This window comes from Sarcophilus harrisii, chromosome 3 (genome assembly GCF_902635505.1).
Source record: "Sarcophilus harrisii chromosome 3, mSarHar1.11, whole genome shotgun sequence".
NCBI lineage: Eukaryota > Metazoa > Chordata > Mammalia > Dasyuromorphia > Dasyuridae > Sarcophilus > Sarcophilus harrisii.
Genome location: NC_045428.1, coordinates 428644381 through 428667365, shown reverse-complemented (window position 1 = coordinate 428667365; position 22985 = coordinate 428644381). Strand labels below are relative to the sequence as shown.

General features: G+C 33.5%; 1 protein-coding gene across 8 annotated transcripts in view; it reads left to right on the top strand.

The window, feature by feature from the left end:
• Positions 1 to 22985, top strand: part of NBEA (neurobeachin) — a 727838-nt gene that overhangs the window by 622574 nt on the left and 82279 nt on the right. For all 8 annotated transcript variants that reach the window (XM_031960710.1, XM_031960705.1, XM_031960707.1 and 5 more), the window contains one exon: positions 9105 to 9245. In XM_031960710.1, coding sequence (XP_031816570.1) covers positions 9105 to 9245 — 141 coding nt within the window. The remainder of the gene's footprint in view (positions 1 to 9104; positions 9246 to 22985) is intronic.

Here is a 22985-nt window from a genome sequence, read left to right as displayed (position 1 = left end):
CAGCCCAGAGAGAACTTGCTAACAAGATCTGGTTCGGCTCCCTACCTCCCCTAAAAGCTCTCAGCTTTCCTGAGAAATCAGGGGGTAGTGACAACTTATGTTGTGATTGAAGCAGAGTGATACCAGGTGATACTAGGTGGCAAACTACATAGATGTAGGCGACAAGTTGTTCATTGGTCCCATGCGGCGCAATATATACTTAGTGCATTCATACGAAGGTATTAGAAAGGGGGAAGACCTTGGGAATAAACGAACTCCATATTTTAACCATCCTTGAGAGTCTCGCCTCATCACCCCTCTGCTAAGATGGTATGTTTTATCATCCTAGCGTGGGGGCTCTAGAAATCACAGTACATTTTGTCACCCCAATTTGGGGGCTCTAGAAAACAGGACACAACAATTATTGTTTTTCCATTCTTCTGTAATGTATCAGGTTTTTGTTTGTTTTGGGGTTTTTTGCTCCTTTTTAGTTCCTCTCTTAAAGTCATTGAAATAGAATATAACAACCCCAAGCCCTCTTAGTTAGCCCATTTTTGTGACCCTTAATGATTTTATGGTTCTGAAAGAATTTTGTTTGTCTCTTTTAGAATATCAGGATTTTATCAGAGTACAAATCTTTCCCAAATACTTAAGTGTATTTCCCTTTCTATATTCTTTGCTGTTATTTAAATTTCACAGTTTTTACTTAGTTTTGGTTTTTCCATCTGGAATGCTTGAAATTTCTCTTATTTAATTAAAGATCCTTTTTTTTACCTTATAGAAAGTTTTACAGGTTAAGTCATTCTTGCTTGCAAGCCATCATTTTTTGCTTTATGGAATTTCATATTACAAAATTTCCTCTTTTCTGATCATCTGCCAAGATAAAAATCTGGTGATCATCTATTTATTATTGTACAATTTAAAAGAATAACCAAGTCACAATTGTATTACCTTTGGGTGTCTGAGAATGAAATTCTAAACTTATACTGTACTTGCTTTATGCAGCAATTTTAGAAAAGGAATATTAAACTATAGTGAAATATTTATTTTGCAAATAAACTTTTAAAAGATCTTCCTTTCTTTCTAGATTCAGGATTCCTTGTGAGGAAATAAAAAAATGACAATAAAGTTGAAATAACACATGCTTAGACCATGAATTTTGTGAAATTGTTATTTTTTACTCATTAGTGAAAAGAAAATAGAAATTAAATAACATCATTTAATAACTTTCTTATTTGTTAGAGGATTTAAAATCCAAAATTAATAACCCATAGCTGTTTCTTGTGTAAGTACTGTTTTTAAAAAAGAATAAATTTTATAAATATTTAATCCCTTTTTCAGAAGTTGAAGAAAAAATAGAAAAAGATTAGAGTGGAGCTTAAGTTGCTCTTTCTTGAATATTTTGTGAGGTTTCTAAAGCAAACTATCAGTTAAGGTTAATTGTTTTAGATATATTTTTAGACACTTTACATATGTGAAAAATAGATTGGCATAATCGTGACATGGTAAATGTACTAAGTATTGTTTTTGACCAACAGGGAAGGGTTGAGGACGATGTTAAGAACTGTTAAGGAGTCACCTAAACTTTTTTTTAGTTGCTCTATTTTCCAGAAACACTGGACCCAGAGCATGCAAGAGGCTCTGAATTTATCAAGGATGAAGCTTCTTTTCTCTCTCCTCCTTCCCCTGAGCTGACATAATTTTTTATTTGCATCCCAAACTGGACTTCCTCCTTTATGTTCTTGAGAGTCAAGACAGGTTCTAGTCAATCCACACTAGGTTTGTGCAGCTGGCTCCTTGTAAATAAAAAGATGATCTTGTCTTCATGATCTAGCAGCTCCCCAGAGAAAGGAATGTGGCTTTTGCAGTTGCCCTGTTTCTTTTCTTCTGGTGGGGTTTTATCTTTTTTCTACCTTTATTTCACCTTTTTCTTTCTGTGCCACACCCCTTCTGGTGGGGTTTTATCTTTTTTCCTACTTTTATCACACCTTTTCCTTCCTGTACAATGCCCCTTCGAGTGGAATTTTGTGTTTCCTACTCCTTCTTTTGTCTTGCTGTCACAAATATGCAAATTTCTGTATGAATTCTTTGGGTTCCTCATGTATGTTCATTTCTATTGTAATAAATCTAGTTTTCTGGAAGTGGTATAAATTTTTGGTTGTCTGTTGACAATACTTTAACTATTTAGAAAACCTAAGATACTAATGACATTCCCCTAAATATAATTTGCAAATATAAAATGATATAAAGCATGTGGATTGTTGATTACTTCATTTAAAATGGGGGGGTGGTATTATTTCTATATGTTTACTGAAAAGTTACATTAATTTTTTTTAATTGAAAGGTTTTTGCTTTTATGGAATAAATTAGTAACCATAACTATATACTTGTAGTAAATTTGACTGTAAATATTTGTTATCATGTTTAGGGAGATTAAATTAACTTTTAATCAGAAATTTAAGATGACTATAAATAATTCATTAGATTTATTAAAGAATGAAGCTATGTCATAATTTTTAAATGTTCAAACTAAATCTGTATAATTATATAGAATACATATTCAAGTCATGTATTATTTTGAAATAATAAAATACAAAAAGTCTGTGAAATTTAAAATGTTATTACCTTTATGTACTAAAACTGTAGTTTGAGTACTGTTGATTGTTTGTTTAAATTAATTATGTTAGGTGAAGTCACATATAGGGTTTAGGGAAAAAAATTAACCAAACCAATAAGTAAATTGTATATGCAGCTTAAGAATCCTGACTCATTAACTGCTTGTTTCATTGTGCTATACAAATTAGCCTTCTGGGAGAAAAAAGAAAATCTCTTGAGCCATTTATTAGCTGATTCCTTTCCCTTGTGTGATATTTCCCTCTTTGAAGTCCTAATTTTTAATGTCAAAATTAAGCCTTGGAGGAAACTTTGTAGAATTCTATTAGCATTAAATTATGAAATTAAAGTAATTAGATATTATACATATTACTCATCTAATCATTTATTCTCTAAAATATATCTTTTACTAGCCAAAAACAAAATCACTTAAGTCTTTTACTGCTTAAGACCATCGACCAGAGCAAAATCAGGTGAATGGTACTATTACAATCCTGAATTTGAAATCAGGAGGGCTTTTAATTATTAATATCTAGGTCCCATTGGAGACTCAAAGCAATTATATAAATAATATAGTATTAAAAATCTACTTCAGTTTGAATTATAGCAGTGTTGTCTTAGAAAATATGTTTTTCAACAGCCATCATAGAAAAATTCTTCATAGTTAGGGCAAAGAATCTTTTTCCTGACTTGTCTGAATATATCAATACTTTGATGATTCTTTTATATGAATGATATGAGTATGCTCTTCAAAAGTACAAATTTCAACCTGCTCATCATCATAATTATTAATGTCATAATCATAGCTAGCATTTATATAGCACCAATTATGCACCAGGCACTGTTAAGCATTTTATAAATCTTATCTCATTTGATTCTCATTAACAGTCCTATGAGGTAGTAACTATTAATTTCCTCATTTTATAGTTTAAGAAACAGTTAAGTGATTTCTCCAAATTAATCACAGCTGATAAGTCCTAAAACTGGATTTGAACTCAGATTTTCCTTATTTAAGACCCAGTGCTCTATCCACCAGATCACTTTGTTGCCTTCTAATGCCTTCTCATATTTAATAATTCACATCTATATATGTATGTACATATATACCACACACATTTCCCAAATGCTGATATTTATTCTGATACTAATATTGTAGACAGCATTACCACTTTTATTGTTCTCATGCTATACAGCTATACTACCTCATTTTTTGATCATAAAATTTTTAATAATTAGAAGTACATTTCATTTTGATACATCAGATGAACACATACGTATAAAAACCAAAGCATATTCCTCTCCAAACAGTCAAAATTGTCTGATGCCATATTTGTAACGGTTAATATAGCATAAAAATCTTGATAAAGTATTTTATAAATCTTCTTATGCAAAATTCACTGTTGGTAATAGTTCTAGCCTATTTACACTCACAGTATTAACCTATTAATTACTTGCAAGTTTGATTTTTCTAAAATCATCTATTTCTCCTGTTTTCAGCTATACATAACCCTTTGAGAGTATCTGTGTCAAAAAGGTCTTTTTGTTTTGAGCAATTTGGTATCATTAAAAGCATAGTATAGTTTCCCAAGTGTAATCCAGTCTGATCTACTGCTGCCATTCTGTTTGGAGTCTAGTTCATTGTCATTCTGCATTTTCTGTTCAAGATACATGTACTAATGACAACATTTTAGGAAGCACATGTATAATCTGGAGAGCAGCCAGAGTAAGGCAACCATGATGGTGGACGATCTCAAAATTATGCCATTTAAGGATCAGTTGAAGTAACTGGGAATGTTAAACTTAGATAAAAGACTTAGGAAAAATATAACAACTGTCTTCATGTGGTGTTGCAACAGAATAAGCACTTAATTTGGAACTTGAAATATTAGAATCTGATTTTGGCCCTGATACTTGCTTTTGATTCCAAGATCTCCTTAGTTTCCCTGGGTTCCTTTATCTATAAAATGAAGGATTTAGACTGGTATTCCTTGAGGTCCAGTTCAATTGTATATCTATAAATTTTTATGACTGTTTAGATTTACTCTGCTTGGTCCCAGAAGGCAGAATTGAAAGCAATGATTGGAAGTGACAAGAGACAAATTTTAAGCATTATATAAAGAAAAGCTAATGGAAATTTAAATTTATTCCCAAGTGGAATGGACTACCCTAGATGTTAGTAAATTCTCCTCCAAAGAGGTCTGAAAAGTAAATTGGATGACTACTTTTTTATTATGCTATAGAGAGGAATCAGATCCTTGCCCTGCTACTTGTTACCTGTCTTTCTTTGAGTAGTCACTTGGCCACTTTGGGCCTCACTTTCATTTTATCTGTAAAAGGAGATTCTTAAAGGTTTTAACCTTTTTGTATGTCATGGACCCCATTGACAAGCTGGTAAAGTTTATGGATTTCTTAGAATGATGTTTTTAAATACATAAAATGAGACGTATAGGATTACAAAGGAAACCATCTATACTGAAATAAAGATGTAATGTTCTTTTCCCCATCCAAGTTCACAGATCCTTTAAAATCCATTCACAGACTCCTTAGAAGTACAAAGTAGAAAACCCCTAAATGAACTGTGAAGTCCTTTACAATCTAAGTTGCAAGTCATAAACTTGCATTTTTTTCATTTACTTTGGTTTTTTTTTTCCCTACATAGATAACCCAGGAAATGTAATTTGAAGTACTGTTGATCTAATTGAAGAGACTTTCTAGACATAGGGACAATAATTTAATCAGTACAATTTCATTGAAAATCTTACCATTGGGGATAATTTTCCATGTGGAATGTGCTTTTATTGTATTTTATGCCTTATCAATATTAAGTAGATTAGTGAGCTAAGTTATTTTAATAAAACCTATGGAAATCTGCAAAAAAAAAAAAATGATTCAGCTATGAATGTTGGAAAAACAAAGAAAAGGAAAAATATATTGTACAGATATATTACCCCTATGTCACAGCCAGATGAATGGCAACCTGTAAAGTTAGTTTATCAGGATAAATCACTTGTATAGATATTAAAGATTACTCCCAGGATAGAGTAATAGGAAGAGATTGAGCTGGATCATATTTGATAATTAATTGGTATTCTAAATTGCTGTTATATAGCAAAAGTCCATGTTTTTAACACTAGTGTTTATATATGGAACAAATGATCTAGTTGCCCAAAGTAAAGACATCTGACTATGACATATTACTAATAATAACCTGTGTGTGAGAAATTACTTATAAGAGAACTTTAAGAATATATATGATTACTAAAAGAGATGTGCCAATTGTATAACAAAAATAAGAAGCCAAAAAATGTGAATAGATACATAGATATTTTCTTTGCATTAAAAAAATCAGAAGAGCTATGCAGAATTAGGTCTATCCTATATGAAGGTTTGAAGATGTTATGATCTATACTGATGATATATGTAACCACACTAATGAAGTTGTGGACTTCTAAAGGGCTAAAACTCTGAATAGGTGCACTTGAATCAGACAACCAAGCACTTAAGGCTAATTACCTATTGGACAATAACTCTATTAGCATGTTTGGAATTTCTCTTCTCAATTAATGCTAGCTCAATGCTTGGGGTTAAGAGAATTGTAAGGAGGGATTAGGGATGGAGTGAGTCGAGGCAGAGTCACATTGGAGGAGGACTACGAGAAGGGAGGGGACTAACCCGGACTTCACATGGACCTAACAATGGAACGCCATAAACTGAAGCAAATCAGAGTACAGATGCACAATGTGGATATTAACAAACATAAACATACATTTTCCCAGAATTTTTGTCTGGTAGTTGTTGTCATTTATTATGTTACTGGAGAATTATTAAACAAGTAATATAAGACTAGCATAGATTAGACTATATCTTTTCAGGCCTTGAAGCTTTCTATACGATTATAAAATGCCTTCACTTATCCAACAAGTATTCATTTTGTTCTTAATATGTGCTAGGCTAAAGATATGATAATAAGAATTGACTCAGTATTGTTTGGTTGATCGGCAATAGGAAGTCATTAAGATTTCTTGATCAGTGAAATGATGTTTTCAAACCTGTGCTTGAGAAATATCTACTTGGCATCCATTTGGAGGCTTTGGAACAATTATTAGTGGTTCAAAGCCAGTGGAACATGAAATTCTAATGTAATAGCCAAAGAACCCATACTTGGCTCTGTGACATATCATATATGTCTAGAAACAGGCAATAAAGACTGTCTAAATCTTTAAGTTCGTGTCATATCATGTGAAGGAATGTGTATTTTTAAGGAATTCAGTAATCTATGAAATAATTGGGCATGTTTAACCTAGAAAAAAAAGATGATTTAGGAAGTACATCCTAGATTATTCAAGTATTTGTGGTATCATCATATAGAGGAAGAATTATACTCATTTAGTTTTACTCTAGAAGAGAGAACCAGGAGTAATGAGTGGAAGTTGCTGAGAAGAAAATTAACCTTGAGGTCAAGAAAAACTTCCTAAAACGTAGAATTGTCCAGAAGTAGAATGACTATCCCCAAGAGGTTGTGGATTCCCTGTTCTTTAAGGAGAGGACTATTGATCACCCATTATGAATGTTGTAGTAGAATATCCTAGGTTCTACTAGATGATCTTTCCAAGTCCCTAACCAACTCTACAGTTACATGACAGTCCTTGACTTTAAGGAGTTTGCATTCTTCTTGGGGGATGAGAGAAACAACAAATATAAATATATTAAATATGAAAAATAAATTTAAAGGAATTGGGGGAAGCAGTACCAATCAGAAGTCTAAAGAAAAGCTGCTTGTAGAAGGAATATTTGAACTAATTTTTGGAGGATGCTACTGGTTCCAAAGGCAGAAGTCAGAGGAAAGTATGACAGCCTATGTACAAAGAAGTGAAATTATAAGATGGGGATGTACAAGGAGCAGTAAAGAGGTCAGTTTGACTTGAATGTAAAGTAAATGACAGGTGATGATATGTATTGAGCCTGAAAAAAATTGACTGGAACTTGATTATGAAGGGTTTTATATAACAAAAAGAGTAGTTTTTATTTTATCCTAGACACAATAGGAGCCACTGAAATCTCTTGAGAGTGGAGTGACATATTCAAATCGTGTGCTTGAGAAATATTAGGCTGATAGGAGTTTAGGGGATGGATTGGAGTGAGGATGCTGAGATCCTAAGTAAGAGACCTCTGTAATAAGCTACATGTTAGTTGTAAAAAGGGCTTTAGTTAGTATGGAGAGTATGGGAGTAGAGAGAATGATTCAGGAAGTGTTGTTGAGGCAGACTCAACAAGACTTGCCAAGTCATTGAAGGTGAAAGATGAGTAAGAGTAAGTTATTGAAAATGACTCCTAGAATTCAAATCTGGCTGACTGGAAGAATGGAACTACCTTCAATACAGAAAAGGGGGAGGTTGTTAGAGGGAGATGTAAGTTCAGAATTAAAGATGGAATTCAATGTGGACATGTGCTCCCAGAAGGGAGTTTTGAGTAAGAAAACTCAAACAGCATTTAAGTGCTTGTTATATGTGAGACACTGTGCTAAAGGCTACAGAACCAAAGAAAAAAAGGGAAAGTAACAAGAATTTCACATTCTAATAGGGGAGAATAGGTGAAAGTAACTAGGTACATAACCAATCCAAAAAAAAAAAGAAAAAGAAAATGAAAGATAAGTTGAGTGGAAAGCTTTGTGGAAAGTGGAAAGAAATTGGATTTAAGCTGAATCTTGGAAGAAGGCAAGCAAACTAAGAGAAGCAAAGGAGAGCATTACAGGCAGGGGATTTTGACAAAACAAGTGCATGTACCTTGGACAGGGAATGTCATCTTGGGAGATCCACAGGTAGGTCGGAGTAGCCAGTCTGTGGAGAAAGAAGCTTGAAAAGCTGGGAAGGGACCTGGTCATGACCAACTTGGAGAGGAGAGGGCATTGCTGAAAGTTTTTTGAGGAGAGGATACTACAGTCAGAACTGCACTTCAGAAAAATCACTTTGACAGCTGAGGGGAGAATTCATTAGAGTAGAAAGACCTGAGAAGATTCATGGGAAGATAGTACAACAGTCTGGGCAAAAGGTAATGAGGCCTTGGAGTTAGGTGGTGGCTATGGAAGGAAAGAGAAGGGAGCATATGTAAGAGACTGTAAAGGTAAAAATAAGATGTGACAGTGGCTTAGGTATGTGGGATGAGCCCCAAGGCTGCAAGTCTGGATGACTGGAAGCATGATAATAAGGAACTTCAAAAGGGATTAAATCTCATAGATGATTATTTATAATTTTGCCTTGTTGCTTACACAATGGAGAACAGTTTTTCTTAACCACAAGGGAAATTATACTTTAGGTCCATAATAATTCTGTCCTTTGAAAGGGAATTCCAAATCCTTTAGTATATATCCTTTGTAATATAAAGAATCTATGCTCTGTGAGCTTTAAATTCATTAATGGGGGAAAACTCCACATTTTATAAGAATACATAATGTGATCATCTGGAACATATTATCCTAACTTACTAAACAGCAGAGTTTCTTTTTTTCTTTATAGCCAGTTGGTGCTTTGAACCCTAAAAGAGCAGTTTTTTATGCAGAGCGCTATGAGACTTGGGAAGATGATCAGAGCCCACCCTGCCACTATAGCACACACTATTCAACAGCACCATCTACGTTATCCTGGCTACTACGAATTGTAAGTACTTTTATGGAAACTTTTTTCCTACAAAACTTGTGAAATATTCTATAATATAAGGCATCTTGTATTCTAATTCAGTGCCCAGAATAATGAAGCTTATCCTTGTTTCATGACTAATTTTTGAGAAATAAAGTGGTTAGTTGGTTTTTTGTTTTGTTTTAAATTTCTAAGTAAACTTAATGCATAGTTTTTTGTTGTGTTTTTAATCTTCTCTTTGGGTTGAATTCCAGCTAATTGAGACATTTTTAAGTTCTCTACTTCCCTTTATGCCTTTAGTTCAATTTTTCCCAATATTTTTATTAAAGAATTTTGCTCAACTTTTTATTTTTTATTCAGTGATTTCAGTGTAAAGATAGATAAAAGGGAAGATGATAAGTTTAACAGTAAATATGGCTTAGATTAGAGAAACAAAAGAAGTTGACAACTTTAAACTCCTTAGAAGCCTCAAATTTTTATAAATATTTTTTGTCTTAAAAAAGTCAGAAGGGTATTATATAGTGAGGACAAATTATATCACAAAAATTGAAATTAATAGTATATTATCAGACAGGAAATGAAGGGTAACCAAAAGTGGGAATCATGTCAAAATCAGCTGTCTACATACAATTATATCATTGACTAGTTGAACAAAAGCCAAATCAACCTACAATTAAAAGAAAAAAGATGAAAAGATACTGTAAATTATTGCAGTAATTGCATTCAACTTAGTTTGTCAGTGATTAAAAAAGAGAAAATGAAAAAAAGCAAGTCAGTCATTGAACAAGCAATTGTTAGGTACCTACTTTGTAATAGGCACTATTCCTAAGAGTGGAGAAGAGCAAAAATAGACCCTGCCCCCAAAGAGCTTACATATTTTTCCAGGGTAACAACAGGTTCACAAATAGGTAATTGAAGAAGAGGGGAAACTATTGGGAAGGGGGAGGAAGAAAAGACTTCCAGAAGATTGCACGAGCAGAATTTTGAAAGAACAAGGCTTTCTTAGTGAATGTGGTAAGGTGGGAGTTCATGTCCCAGAAGAGAATACAAATAACAGGAAGGTCAGGATGACTGAACTATATTGTTAGAAGGGGAGCAATGAATAATAAAGTCAAAAAGAAGGGCATATTTGGGACAATATGTAGAGGACTTTAAAAACTCATCAAAGTTTTGTTTGATCCTAGAGGCTAGAGGAACTCAATGAAGTTTATTAAGGAGGAGAATGACATGATCACACTTGTACTTTAAGAAAATAACTATAGCCTTCTGTGTGAGGAATGGATGAATTGGGTAGGAAAGAGAATTTAGCCACTTAGATTATTACCATTTTCTGCCAAGAAAGCTACAAGAAGCCAAAAGAACTTTGAAACTAATTTATCCAACAAACTTGATCTCTGGAAGCTAAGGATATTGCAGATTGATAGTATAAACTCATTTGTAAAGCTCTAGAGAGGAGTACAATAGAAGGTTAAGAGCAGTATTGCAAGTAGACATTTACTTTGTATTTGATTTTGTACATTTTGCCTCTCCCAGTAAAAGATAAGTTATTTGATATCAGAGACTGTTCAGTGTTTATATTTGTATCCCAATACTTTGTATAGTACCTAGCATAAGGAAGGAGTCTGAAAACTACTTTTTTATTAGTTTATTGATTAGTAAGCAGAATAAAGAATTTCTTCAAAGGAACATATGACTGGAAGAAACGAGTAGGTAAATCACATAACAATATGAATATGAAGTCAAAAAGATTAGTGACAGATCCTTAATACTCATGTGGAGTTTCTTTACATTTTCTTGGAGCACATGGATGGGAACACAGGATTACCTGAGACAGAGGAGTTACAGTGTGCATCATTAGAATCATAACCATAAAGTCACAGTTCATTGGAATATTAGGATTACATTTTGTAGCTCCCCTGCTAGGAAGTAAGCTCCTAGATGATAGGAATTATTTCATTCTTATGTTACTGTATTACCAACTCCCTTACATGAAGTAAGTTCTTAATATTTATTTATTGAATAAACTTGAAGGCTCAGAACATTTCAAGAACTGCTACAGGAGATCTATGATTCCAAAAATGACTGAACTAAAAATTTATACAGGAAAAACTAAATGGATTTTTAAAATTTATATTATCCAGACCATAACTTACAGTTGGGGAGAAGGGCTAGTCCCTTAAATAATGTATAGACAATAAGTTAGACCAAAACTTAAATAGGAAAATGAGAATAAGCCAATTTACATTAACAATGTTACAACATTCATTTAACAGTCCAAGCTGCTCTCTGGTTTAAAGCTCTCATTAAGACAAATGTTGTCTTAGTGATATTAGTCAGTTGTGATTCTTAAAAGCACACAATCTCTTGAAAATTAATTGTTGCAAATGACTCAGAGTACATTGGAGAAATGCTTTGTAGATTATGCAAATATGAAAGCCCATATTTTGGTGATGAACTTATGTATGCAAAGGGACATAAAATATATTATTGAGGAAACATATAATCATTAATCAGACCAGATCAATCATGCGATAATATTAAAGAATAAAAAATATGATGGCCAAAACCACAAAAGAGAAAGAGATCTAGATGAATACTTCTATTATATTGGATGTTTCCTTTTTTGAAGAATTTGTGAAAGAATGTAGATAAGAATTACATAGGATGAGAAAGTGTGTGTGAGTAGTGATCTGTACTAGTTGAAGAAATACCTAATTCAACAATATTACACTTTTATTGAAATAAAATGAATTTAAAGGAGGAACTACGAATACTGGCCTTATGAGTTTGCCAATATTATGAAGATGGAAAGCATAACTAATATGATAGATGACATAATAGGAGCCTCCTAAAGTTCTCAACATGTTGGAAGATTTAACTAAATCAAATAAATTATTAAGGCCAGTCACCAGCACAAGAATAGGTAACTATTTGCTGTTTAAAAAAAAAAAAAAGTCTGGAATTTTACTTGACTACAGTTTCAATGTGTCACTAGTAAAATGGCTGTCATGTATTAAACTTCATTAAATGACATATAGTATCCATAACATTGCAGGTGATAAGTATACTATATCCTGCGCTGGACAGACCACATCTAGAGTATTATAAGATCACATTCTGTAGTTCAGTTACACAGAGTATTAACATATAAGTATTTAATGTTCAAAAGTTCAAGTTCTTTGAACTTATAGTCTCATGAAAGAGATAAAACCACAGTACAGAATGAAATATAGTAAATATTAAGAGGTAGAAAAGTGCCAAGCTGTTTCTAAAGAAGGAAAGATTACTTTTACGTAGGTAGACAAGGAACAAGTATTTATTAAATTTCTACTTTTTGCAGGCCCCATGTTAGACAATGAGAATCATCATTATTATAATGATATTACATAGTATTTAAATTTTGAAAAATGTCTCTCCAAACATAATCAACCAGTTGTTTAAACAACAGACCATAGAGGTTATCACAGTTTGTGGAAGAACTAATGGAGGCCCAGAGAAGTCAAGTCACTTGACTAGAGTACTATAGCTAGTTGATGGCAGAATTGGATCTGAAACATCGGCTTTATTAGTACTTGATACCAGAATGGTTTTAAAGAGCTTCTGTTCTTAGGAAAATTCCAGAATGGATCATTAAACTAGATGGTCAGTAGGCACCTCCCTAGGGAAAAAAAGCCATGATTACAAACAATGATCAGAGCTTCTTTAAGAGCAACAGACTAACTTAGCAAAATCCTTATTTCGTTATTTGAAAGGATTTTGCTAAGCTAGGAGACCAGGGGAATTTAAGCAATTGTAATAGTATTTCATTTTTGAGAAGATATATTGGTATAATGTGGTATGTTATAATACAATTAAGTTCATTTAGAGCTAATTAAATGTCTTTTCTCAAAGAATACTTTTTAATGATTTGTTGCTAGATAAGCAAGAAATCTCCAGTTTGGTTCCATGTTGTTTGTTACTTTTATCAATGACCTAGATAAAAGTATAGATGATATATTCTTCAAATTTTTACATAACATTGAACTGAGAGGGGATAGCTCAGGATACAAAAGAATTGACAGGTTAGAGCACTGGGAATAACAATAATAATGATGATAGTGATGATAACAATAGCATTTATATACAACACTTTGAGGTTTGCAAAGTGTTTTATAAATGTTAACTCATTTTATCCTCTCAACAACCCTGGAAAGCATGTGCTATTATTATCCCCATTTTACAGAGGGGGAAATTGAAGTAGACATAGGCATACTCATCATCACACATCTAATAAGTGTTTGAGGCCAGATGTAAACTCGTGACACCAGACTTAGTGCTCTATCCACTGTGCCACTTAGCTACCTCAATCTAGTAAGGTGACATTCAATAAGAATGAATGTAAAATCTTCCATTTAGGTTCAACACATCACTTTTATAACTATAAGATGAGGTTAGCAGTTTGTTGGGGCGGTAGAGTAGGGGCAATAGAGCTGAGAAATTCAGTGGTCTGCAAGTGAGACAGCAATATTGTAAGTCAAACAAATATGTTAATGCAACCTTAGACTACAATCATAGAGACATAGCTTTTAGAAAAACTGAAGCATGGGAGTGTGGAAAGGGTCCTGGCTTTGGAGTCAGAAGATCTGGGTTCAAACCCCTTCTCTAATGCTTGTTACCTCTGTGATTTATCCTCCTGCATCTCAGTTCCCCAGTAGGCAAAATGAGAGGTTTGAACTGAATGGTAGCTAGTTCTAGGTCTAGGATCCTTTGACCTCTGGGAAGAGAGAGGTAATCAACTGGAGATACAGGATGAATTTCAGACATGACCAATATGTTGATTTGTTTTGTTTTATTATATGTATTTATTTTAAGTGAAGGCTTCTTTGTCAGAAGGTGGGGGCAGAGGATAAGTTGAGTTAGTGATTTAAAAAAAATACCCCCAAAAAGCATCAAACAAACTTTTTAACATAACAACAAAGTACAGATGAGGACACAGACAATAATTTTGATACAGTCTTGTTAAATTCAATATATATTTTAAAGTTTAAATTGCATGTAACAGAAATTCAGTTTCTTATGCCTTACTTTTATTTCTTGTGGGTGGAAATGCTTGTGTTTCCTAATATCTGTTAAGTTTTTTTTTTCTTAATTTTAAAAAAATAGGGGCAGCTAGTGAATAGAGCACCAGCTCTGGAGGTCGGGAGGACCTTGAGTTCAAATCTGGTCTCAGACACTTAACATTTACCACTAGCTGTGTAGGCAACCCTAATTGCCTCTCAAAGGAAAAAAAATTAATGAGAGATAGACCATTTCTAATGGGGGACATGACTTTGATTATGTCACTCTTACTGAACTCTACAACCATCCCAAACCTGTCTCAAGCAATCTAAACAAAAGGGATCCCCAATCCTACCTGAAGAGAATACGAGTCCCAAATTCACCTCATTCAGTTCTCTTTATAAGGTGGTCTAGTTGAGTGGGGCCAAAAGCAGATATCCAAAGGAATTGGGCAGTCTCATCACCATAATATCCTTCACAAGGACTGGACTTTGAGGAAATTGAAAGGGAAAAAACCCTGTGTCCCAACATCCACCCCCATAAATTAGTAATTGATTATTAACAGTCATTTCTCATTTAGTCTTTACTGTTGAAGTTAAAACATCTTATAACATTTTTGCAAATTATTATTTATAATGCAGTACAGAAAAAGATTAGTAACTTAAAGAGTTGTGTCAAAGTTCCTGCAAATTAATCAAAGTAGAAGGTAAAAGAAGTCTTGGAAAGCCTATTAGAGAAGCATTTAGGAAGTTCATAGGATCATAAAGCAAAGTGGAAGAGATGGAAGGGACCTCAGAGGCTATCTGCTCCTGCCTCCTTAGTTTACAAATTTAAAAAACTAAGGCCCAGCAGAGTAGTTAAGTGAATTATAACTGTGGCAAGTTATATATATAATTAGGCAAGACTAGAACACGTCTTCCCAATCACAAAATGGCTCCCTATTTTATACACCGTTATTTCTCTCAATAATCTTCTTTATGAACAATCACAAAAACAAGTAATTCTTCCACATTCTTCACGTGTTTTTAAGTTTTTGCTTTTACTATTCTTCATTTAACCTGCATTTGATAAAGGTAGCAAAAAACCTTCAAGTAGAATACATTTAAATTATCTAAAAGATTGAAGGGAAAATATATTCTTTAAGTGCCAAAATAAAAAGATTGCTTCATAATCCCAGCAAAATTATATATAATTCAGTAAAGAAAGCTAATTATAAAATTCATTTATATAGGATCCTGTTTAATAAAATAACACATGAACTAAATGCAAATAAAATATTCAGTCATATTAGAATTCAGAAGTAATATCCAAGAATTTATAGGGGTTTTTACATCCTCCCTTGGATAAAAGTAAAATAATAAACTAAATATAGCTCACAAAACCTCACTGATGGGTTTCTAATTCTCTTTTGTTGCTTTCAGGCATTCATTAGCTGTATACAAAGAAATCTTGCAAAATAGCTTTTTCATCACTGAAGTTCTATTATTTATAGTACACACACGCACGTGCACGCGCACACACACACACATACACACACACACACACAATCATAGCTTACATTTTCTGTACTTACTGAAGTTTTAGCCTGATGGATTGTGGTGATGGTGGTGGTGGTAGTGATTGTTGCCATAGTTTAAATTAAATTGTGTTGGGAGGGAGAGGGTTTGGAAGGAGATAAAAGAGTATTTTTTTTAAGTGTTTTAGTTCAGTGGTGGAGACAGTCAAAACATAATTTTAAAAGACTGTAATTGAATATCCAGTTTGTAGATTATACAGCTTCATTGCTTTTCCCTACTCATCTTGCTTTCTGAGTCTGTTCTTTATTATTTATCAGTGACTCTGATGTGGATGATGTAGACAACCAGATGATGGTAAGCACCAAAAGTTGAGTTTCAATCATGTGAAGAATTCACAATAACCATTCTCTTTCGTAAAAAAAAAAAAAAAAAAAAAAAAAAAGATTTATTTAGGGGAATAGATGACAAACAAAATGAAAGGATACAATAGATACCAGTAATAGTAAATATGAAACAGAGTGGAAGAGTATATGAAAAACAAATTCATCAGTGGAACTCACAATTACACAGTAGAAAGAGAGCACCTCATGAGGTTGGGCCATCTCTTTAGCTGGTAGGCTAAATCCAGAAAGGGACTTAGTGCCCTAAAAGAGTTAGTTAGCCATAAGGAGGAAAAGTAAGATTGAGAAACATGATGGAATTGAGTGATGCCACATGGCATGGGGGAGAGAGGGTAAGGAGAAAGATAACTATGAGGCAGAGAGCACCCAAAGAAGGGCAATAGCTAGTAGATGGCCCATAAGTAGATTTTATAGGAAAATTTAACCTCAGGAACATGATGGGATTTCTGACAGGGCAGAGCAAGGTGAGACTGGTCAAGAACCCTACAGAGGGTGGGTTTCAGGGGTTTGACATAACTTGAATTTCTGGCTGGACAACCTCCCCAAAGGGTGGGACCATGGAGCTAAACTGATCTCTATCAATACCTTCTCCCTGCTTGTGTCAAGGATTAGATTAGTTCTTTAGTTTTTCTCTGTTCAACACACCATTCTGGACCTCATCAACTTCACAAGACTTGTAACAGAGGTACAAATTCATTTTAGACATCATAATAGCTAAGTTGTAATCAAAGTAGCAAAGTTTTTGTGTCATTTTTGGATTTCATTTAACACTTATTTTAGAGATCCTTCAGCTATTTCAATAAGATTGACTTGAATAGTCAAAAGTTAACTGTAGGTTAAAAAATATTTATTGTCTGTTATCACATTAATTTCTAAGATGAAGAAAAAAAGAGTAGTTATATAGATAGTAGGTATTGTGAATCCGAGAAAGATGGGGCTCAAGAAGTCATTGATGTAATCTGGAGACTAAGATTCTTTTCCTATTAGAGTGGGAAAACCACATATAGATATATGTATATCCACACATGCATACACACACACACACACACACACACACACACACACACACACTGTGTGTGCTATTCTCAGTTCTCTTGAAGGTTCTAGTTATTTTACCCCAAGAGTGATTTCATTAAAATTGAAAACTATATCTTCTCTCCCATAGATGCCATTGACTTGCCAACCATTTTTTCTTTCTTATTCAAAAATAATTTTGAAACTGATTAATTTATACATTCTCTAACTCAACCTTCTGGACCATTTTCATCATGTTAATCTATATAAAAGGCATTGAAATGAACAGAGGTCTGTGGAGGGAGATCTGCTTTCCATTCTTAGTGCCACTGATTTTTGCATTATTTTATATTTAAATGGTGGTTTTCTCATTCTTGTAGAAAAATGCAAATGTTTATTATAGTCTCTCTTTTTTTTTGTATTTGTCTATGAAACATTTAATAGGTACAAAAAAGATTAACATTTAAATGTGGAGGACCCATTGAAATAGTCAATAAAAAGTATTTTGAGGATCCAGAACAGGGAACTCTGTCCCTGTCTATTAAATTTTCATATTTCTAGTGATTACCCTAATGGTTTTTTTTATCAAGTATAAGTACTTAATAATTACTTGATGGATTAGATTAAATATATTTCATCATAAATTAAATTTTCTTTGTTATTTTTAAGTACATATCCTCAGAATGCTGAGCCACAGAGATAATAACAACTTTCTAATCTTCTTTCTTAGTGTAAACCAAGTAGCTATGTAACATTTAGGTCAGGAAGAGGGCAAAGGGTCATTAAAGTTTAGTGATTATTTGATTTAAATTTCTTTATTAAAAACTGTCATGCTAAGTAGAAAGAATACAATAGATAACTGTACTACTTAAAGATTAAGATTATACACTCAAAATCAATGTCAAAAATGTATATTAGAAATTGCTAAGTGGAGACAAATTGTTTAATGTGCTTTTTTAGGTGAAAAAATTTCAAAACAACGTCTCTATTTATTAAAGGGAAAAATAAATTCAGGTTTAATACTTATTATATATTATACTTAAGATAGTTGAATATTCTTTATAGGACTTCAGATATCTACTTAACCTTATTGCTATAAGGACATTTATTTCTGAGGATTCTCCATTGTCTTACAGTCAAAGTGATATCCATAAAACAAAAACAAAACAAAACAAAAAAAAAAAAAAACCAGAAACTCCATGTATTTACTTTTCCTTTTCCTTAAATACCAAGTTTACCAGTATATATCTAACTGATCATAAACAAGACTAGGAATTGTACAGATATTTTGTTTTCTACTTCACTTTGTTTTCTGAGGACTTTTCTAAGACAGAGAATAAGCTTTTAAGTCAGGAAAACCTGGATTCAGCTCTCACTTATGACACTTTATTTTTGTGACTTTGGGCAAGTCAAAATAAATTTTAAATTCCCCCCAGGAAACTTTCTAAGATGCTAAATTTTTAAAAAGTTACTGATCTATAGGGATAAAAGGACTTTACTCTCTGGGAATTCTCTATTCCAGTGAAGTTTAAAGAAAAAAAAAATGCCTGCCAATTTTTTTCTTTCCTATTCAGAAAGAACTTTTGAAACTGATTAATTTACTCATCTGACTCCTTTGATTCAACCTTCTAGCCCATTTCATTAAATTATGTTAATCTGTATAATCAGCCTTGAAATGAACCTATGTTTAAAAGAGGGTATCCATTTTCCATTCTTGGTGCTCCATTATTTTGCTTCTTTTTTTATGTTAAGAGCTATAGACTTCTCATTTCTGTAGAAAAGTACTAGTGTTTATTATAGTCTCTTTTTTGTATGTGTATACAGATAAAAAAATCTAACATGAGGAAAACAAAGGAAAATTAGAAGTTCAAGTTACTTCCTTGTCCCACTCATGAAAATAGAAAGTGTCTATTTTAAAAGACTATTGAGTCCTAATTATAATATTTCAAAACTATTGTTCTCTTAAGACTTTATATGACTGTGTTCCAAATTTTTATCCTTACTTTCTCCCTCCCCAAGACAACAAGCAGCCTAATGACAGACTAAATATATGCAATCCTTTTTTCCAAGTTTGTCATATTGTATAAGAAAAATCAGACAAAAAATCAACATATTTGTAGCACTTTAATAAAATTTGCCAAATTTTGTATAATGTTTTAAAGTTTTGCTGAATGCTTTGCAATATCTCTTATGATATTCTGGAAAGATTAACCTGTGAGAGAAAACTTAAGTGATTTAACCAGGTATCTAAGGCTGGGTTTTAATTCAAGTCTTTCTGATTCTGAGGTTCAGTACTATCACACCACTTGGTACCTACCTTACCAACTGACAATTAAATGTAGTATAAAGTCTTTTCTTATTGTTAATTCATTTTAAATTATCCCCTCCTAAGTTTTCTTTTCTCCATGTCAAATATTCCTTCCTCATTCAACTTATTTTCACATGGCATGATTCTCTGACTATAATACCCCAGCTTGTTGCAACCTTTCTAACATGGCATTACATAAAACTAGACAGTACCCTTAGATGTTACCTGATCAGGATAGATTATAATGATTATTGTTTTCATAACTTTGGGTTTCTATTAGCTTTTTTTTTTTTTTGGCATTTGCAACATACTGCTAAATTAACTGGCCCTATAGTTCACTAAAAAACACGGTACTTAAACTAAGGTATTATTGTATATTATAAAATAAAGCTACTATTTAGGTACCTTTGGCAGTTCATTCCTAGATACAGAAAATAGATCATCTCTCTGAATCTTCCTCTATTAAATGAGAAAGATGACCCTGAGTCCCCTCAAGCACTAAATCTGTGTTCTTGTAATCAGACACTTCTTCTAGGAGGTTGTATCCATGTTACAGTTTGAAGAACAATAGGGATGCCATAAAGATAAAAGTGAAGAAAGAACTTTCTAGGTATGAGGGACAAGCTGTACAATGACATGGAAATTGGCAATGGACTGTCATATAAGTAGGCCAGTTTAGCTGAAATAATAAAGTTCATGAAAGGGAATAATAGAATATCAATCTGGAAAATGTTTGAACCAAATTGCAAAAGACTTTAAATGCCACGCCAATTGTTTAGTTTTTAAATTTTAAAGTTAATAGGGAACCCTGGAAGCCAGGGTTAGTAGAAAAGTGGACAAGTGACTTGGTCAGATTATGTGCTTTAGGAATACCTTTTTACTAAGGGAATACTAAAAGGAATAGCAAAACTAGCTGTGGTATATTAATGTGGAAGAATGTTATTGTGCCATAAGAAATGGTGAAATCGGCAGCTTCAAATGACATTGGAAGACCCATATGAGATGATCCAGGGTAAAATAAGCAGAATTAGAAGAATATTTTATGTAAGGATATCATGTAGAAAAACAACTTTGAAACACTCCTATAAGTTCAAAGGACTAAAAATGAAACACATTATCTCCTACCAGAGAGGTGATAGACTTAAAATGCAGTGAACTACTCATATCTGTTAGAGTCTTGGTTTTCTTTCTTGCTTTTTAAAAATTGCTTAACTAATAGATACTGTGATGGGGAGAGATAATAAAATGCTTATAAAAATAAATAATTTTAAAAGAAATATCTCCTTTATAGTTGGATGCAATTTAGAACTGGAGAGGGGAAAACAAGAGACAAGATGATGAATAGATCAACCAATAGTCCAACAAGAATTCAGATCAAGTCAACAAGTATTTATTAAGCACTTTCTCTCTTGGTTCTCCTCCTACCTGACAATACCTTCTCTGTCTCCTTTTGCTGAGTCTTCTTTCAAATGAAACCCACTAATTGTAGGTGTTCTTGGGGTTCTATCCTAGACTCCCCTTTCTTCTCCCTCTATACTTGGTGATCTCATCAGCTCCCATAGATTTAATTGCTATCTCTAATGTACCTTTCCTGCCCCAATGACCTCTCTGCTGACTTCCAATCTCATGTCACCTGCTCTTCACACACTTCAAGCTGGATGTCTAGTAGACATCTTAAACTCAGATCCCAAGAAAAATCATTAATTTTCCCAAAAAACTCTCCTTCCTTCCCTGTTACAGTAGAGGAGTACACCATCCTCCCCATTCCTCAAACTCACAACCTAAGAGTCATCTTGGATTCCTCACTATCTCTTATTCCTCTCCACCTTGTTGTCAAAGCCTGTCGATTTTCACTTTTTTAACTGAATTATGCCCACTTCTCTTTCTGACACCATCACTACTCAAAAACAAACTCATCATCTCATCCTTGGAATTATTGCAATGGCTTGCTAGAGGGTCTGCCTGCTTCCCCATCCCAATCCAACCTCCATTCAGACACTAGACACTAAAGTGATTTCCAAAGCATAAATTCAATTAAGTCACCCCTTTCTGCCTCTACCTAATAAACTCCAGTCACTCCCCACAACTTCTAGGATCAAATACAAAATCTTCTGCTTGTCTGTCAGTCTTTTATAACCTCGCCCCCTCCTGTTTCTTCAGTCTTTTTGTGCCTTGTTGTCTGCCTCATATTCTTTAAGTACCATTAGTCTCCTGACTGTTTCAAGAAGAGGGTGCTCTCTGCTCAGGACATTTTTCTTTTCCGCTCTCTCTCTCTCTCATACTTGGAGTGCTCTCCTTTCTGATCTCTGCTTATCGATATCCCTGGCTTCCTTTAAATAATCCCATTTTCTAAAGGATGTCTTTCCCCACTTCCTCTTAATTTTAGGGCCTTCCCTCTCTAAATGATTTCCCATTTATCTTCTGTTGTTTGTTTATATGTATTCGTTGTCTTTCCCATTACATTATGAACTCTCTTAAGGCAGGGACTATCTTTTGCTCCAGTACTCAGCACAATGTCAGGCACATAATAAGCTTTTAATAAATGTTTGTTGATTGCTTGGTTTCTATTTGTAAATTTTGACCTTAGAATTGGAGATAGTGAAAAGGAAAAACATAGGCCTTACTCTCATATTCTACTAAGAGAGACAACATGCAAATAAATAAGTGTGAAAGATATAAAATATTTACAACACTTATAAATAAACTATCACCTCAGAGGGAAAGGGGGGGGATAACAGGGGACTGGAAGAGGTATTTTGCAGAAGGTAGAATTAGAGCTGAGTCTGAAAGCCAGAAAAACTAAAGCGGCATAGCTGAAAATAAACATACCAGGTAGAGTGGTTAGCCACTGAAAAGGTATGGAGTGGGGAGAATGTCTGGCAAGGCATCAGAAGGAATAGAATATAACTGAATTTTAGAGCATATGGAAGGAGGAATAAAGTATAAGAAAAAATAAAAACCTCAGCTAGATTGTGAAAGATAATAAAAGAAAAGCAAAAGGATTTTATATTTGACCCTGGATCAGTGACTATTTCAGTAGTCTAAGCTTGAGGTGATGATGGCCTCTACCAATATGGTGGCAGTATCAGATATTGTGAAGGTAGAAATGGTAAAACTTGAACAGAAGGTATGTTGGATGAATACAACTAAGGAATCAAGCATGATAGTACAGTTATGAGCCTGAATGACTGGGAAGAATGGTGGTGCCCTTGACAAAAAGGAGATAGATTGGAATAAAGGCACTGAGTTTGGTTTTGAACATACTGGGCTTGAGATGTCTATGGAATAGTTCATTCAAATTCTATTGGACAGTTAAAGTAGATTTAAGAATCATCAATTTAGAGATAATAATTGAATCCATGGGAACTGATGAGATCACCAGTGGAGTAGTATAGAGGGAAAAGAGAAGAGGGCCTATGACAGAGCCTTAGGGGACATCCATAGTTAGCAGACATGACTTGGATGATAATCCATCCATCAAAAG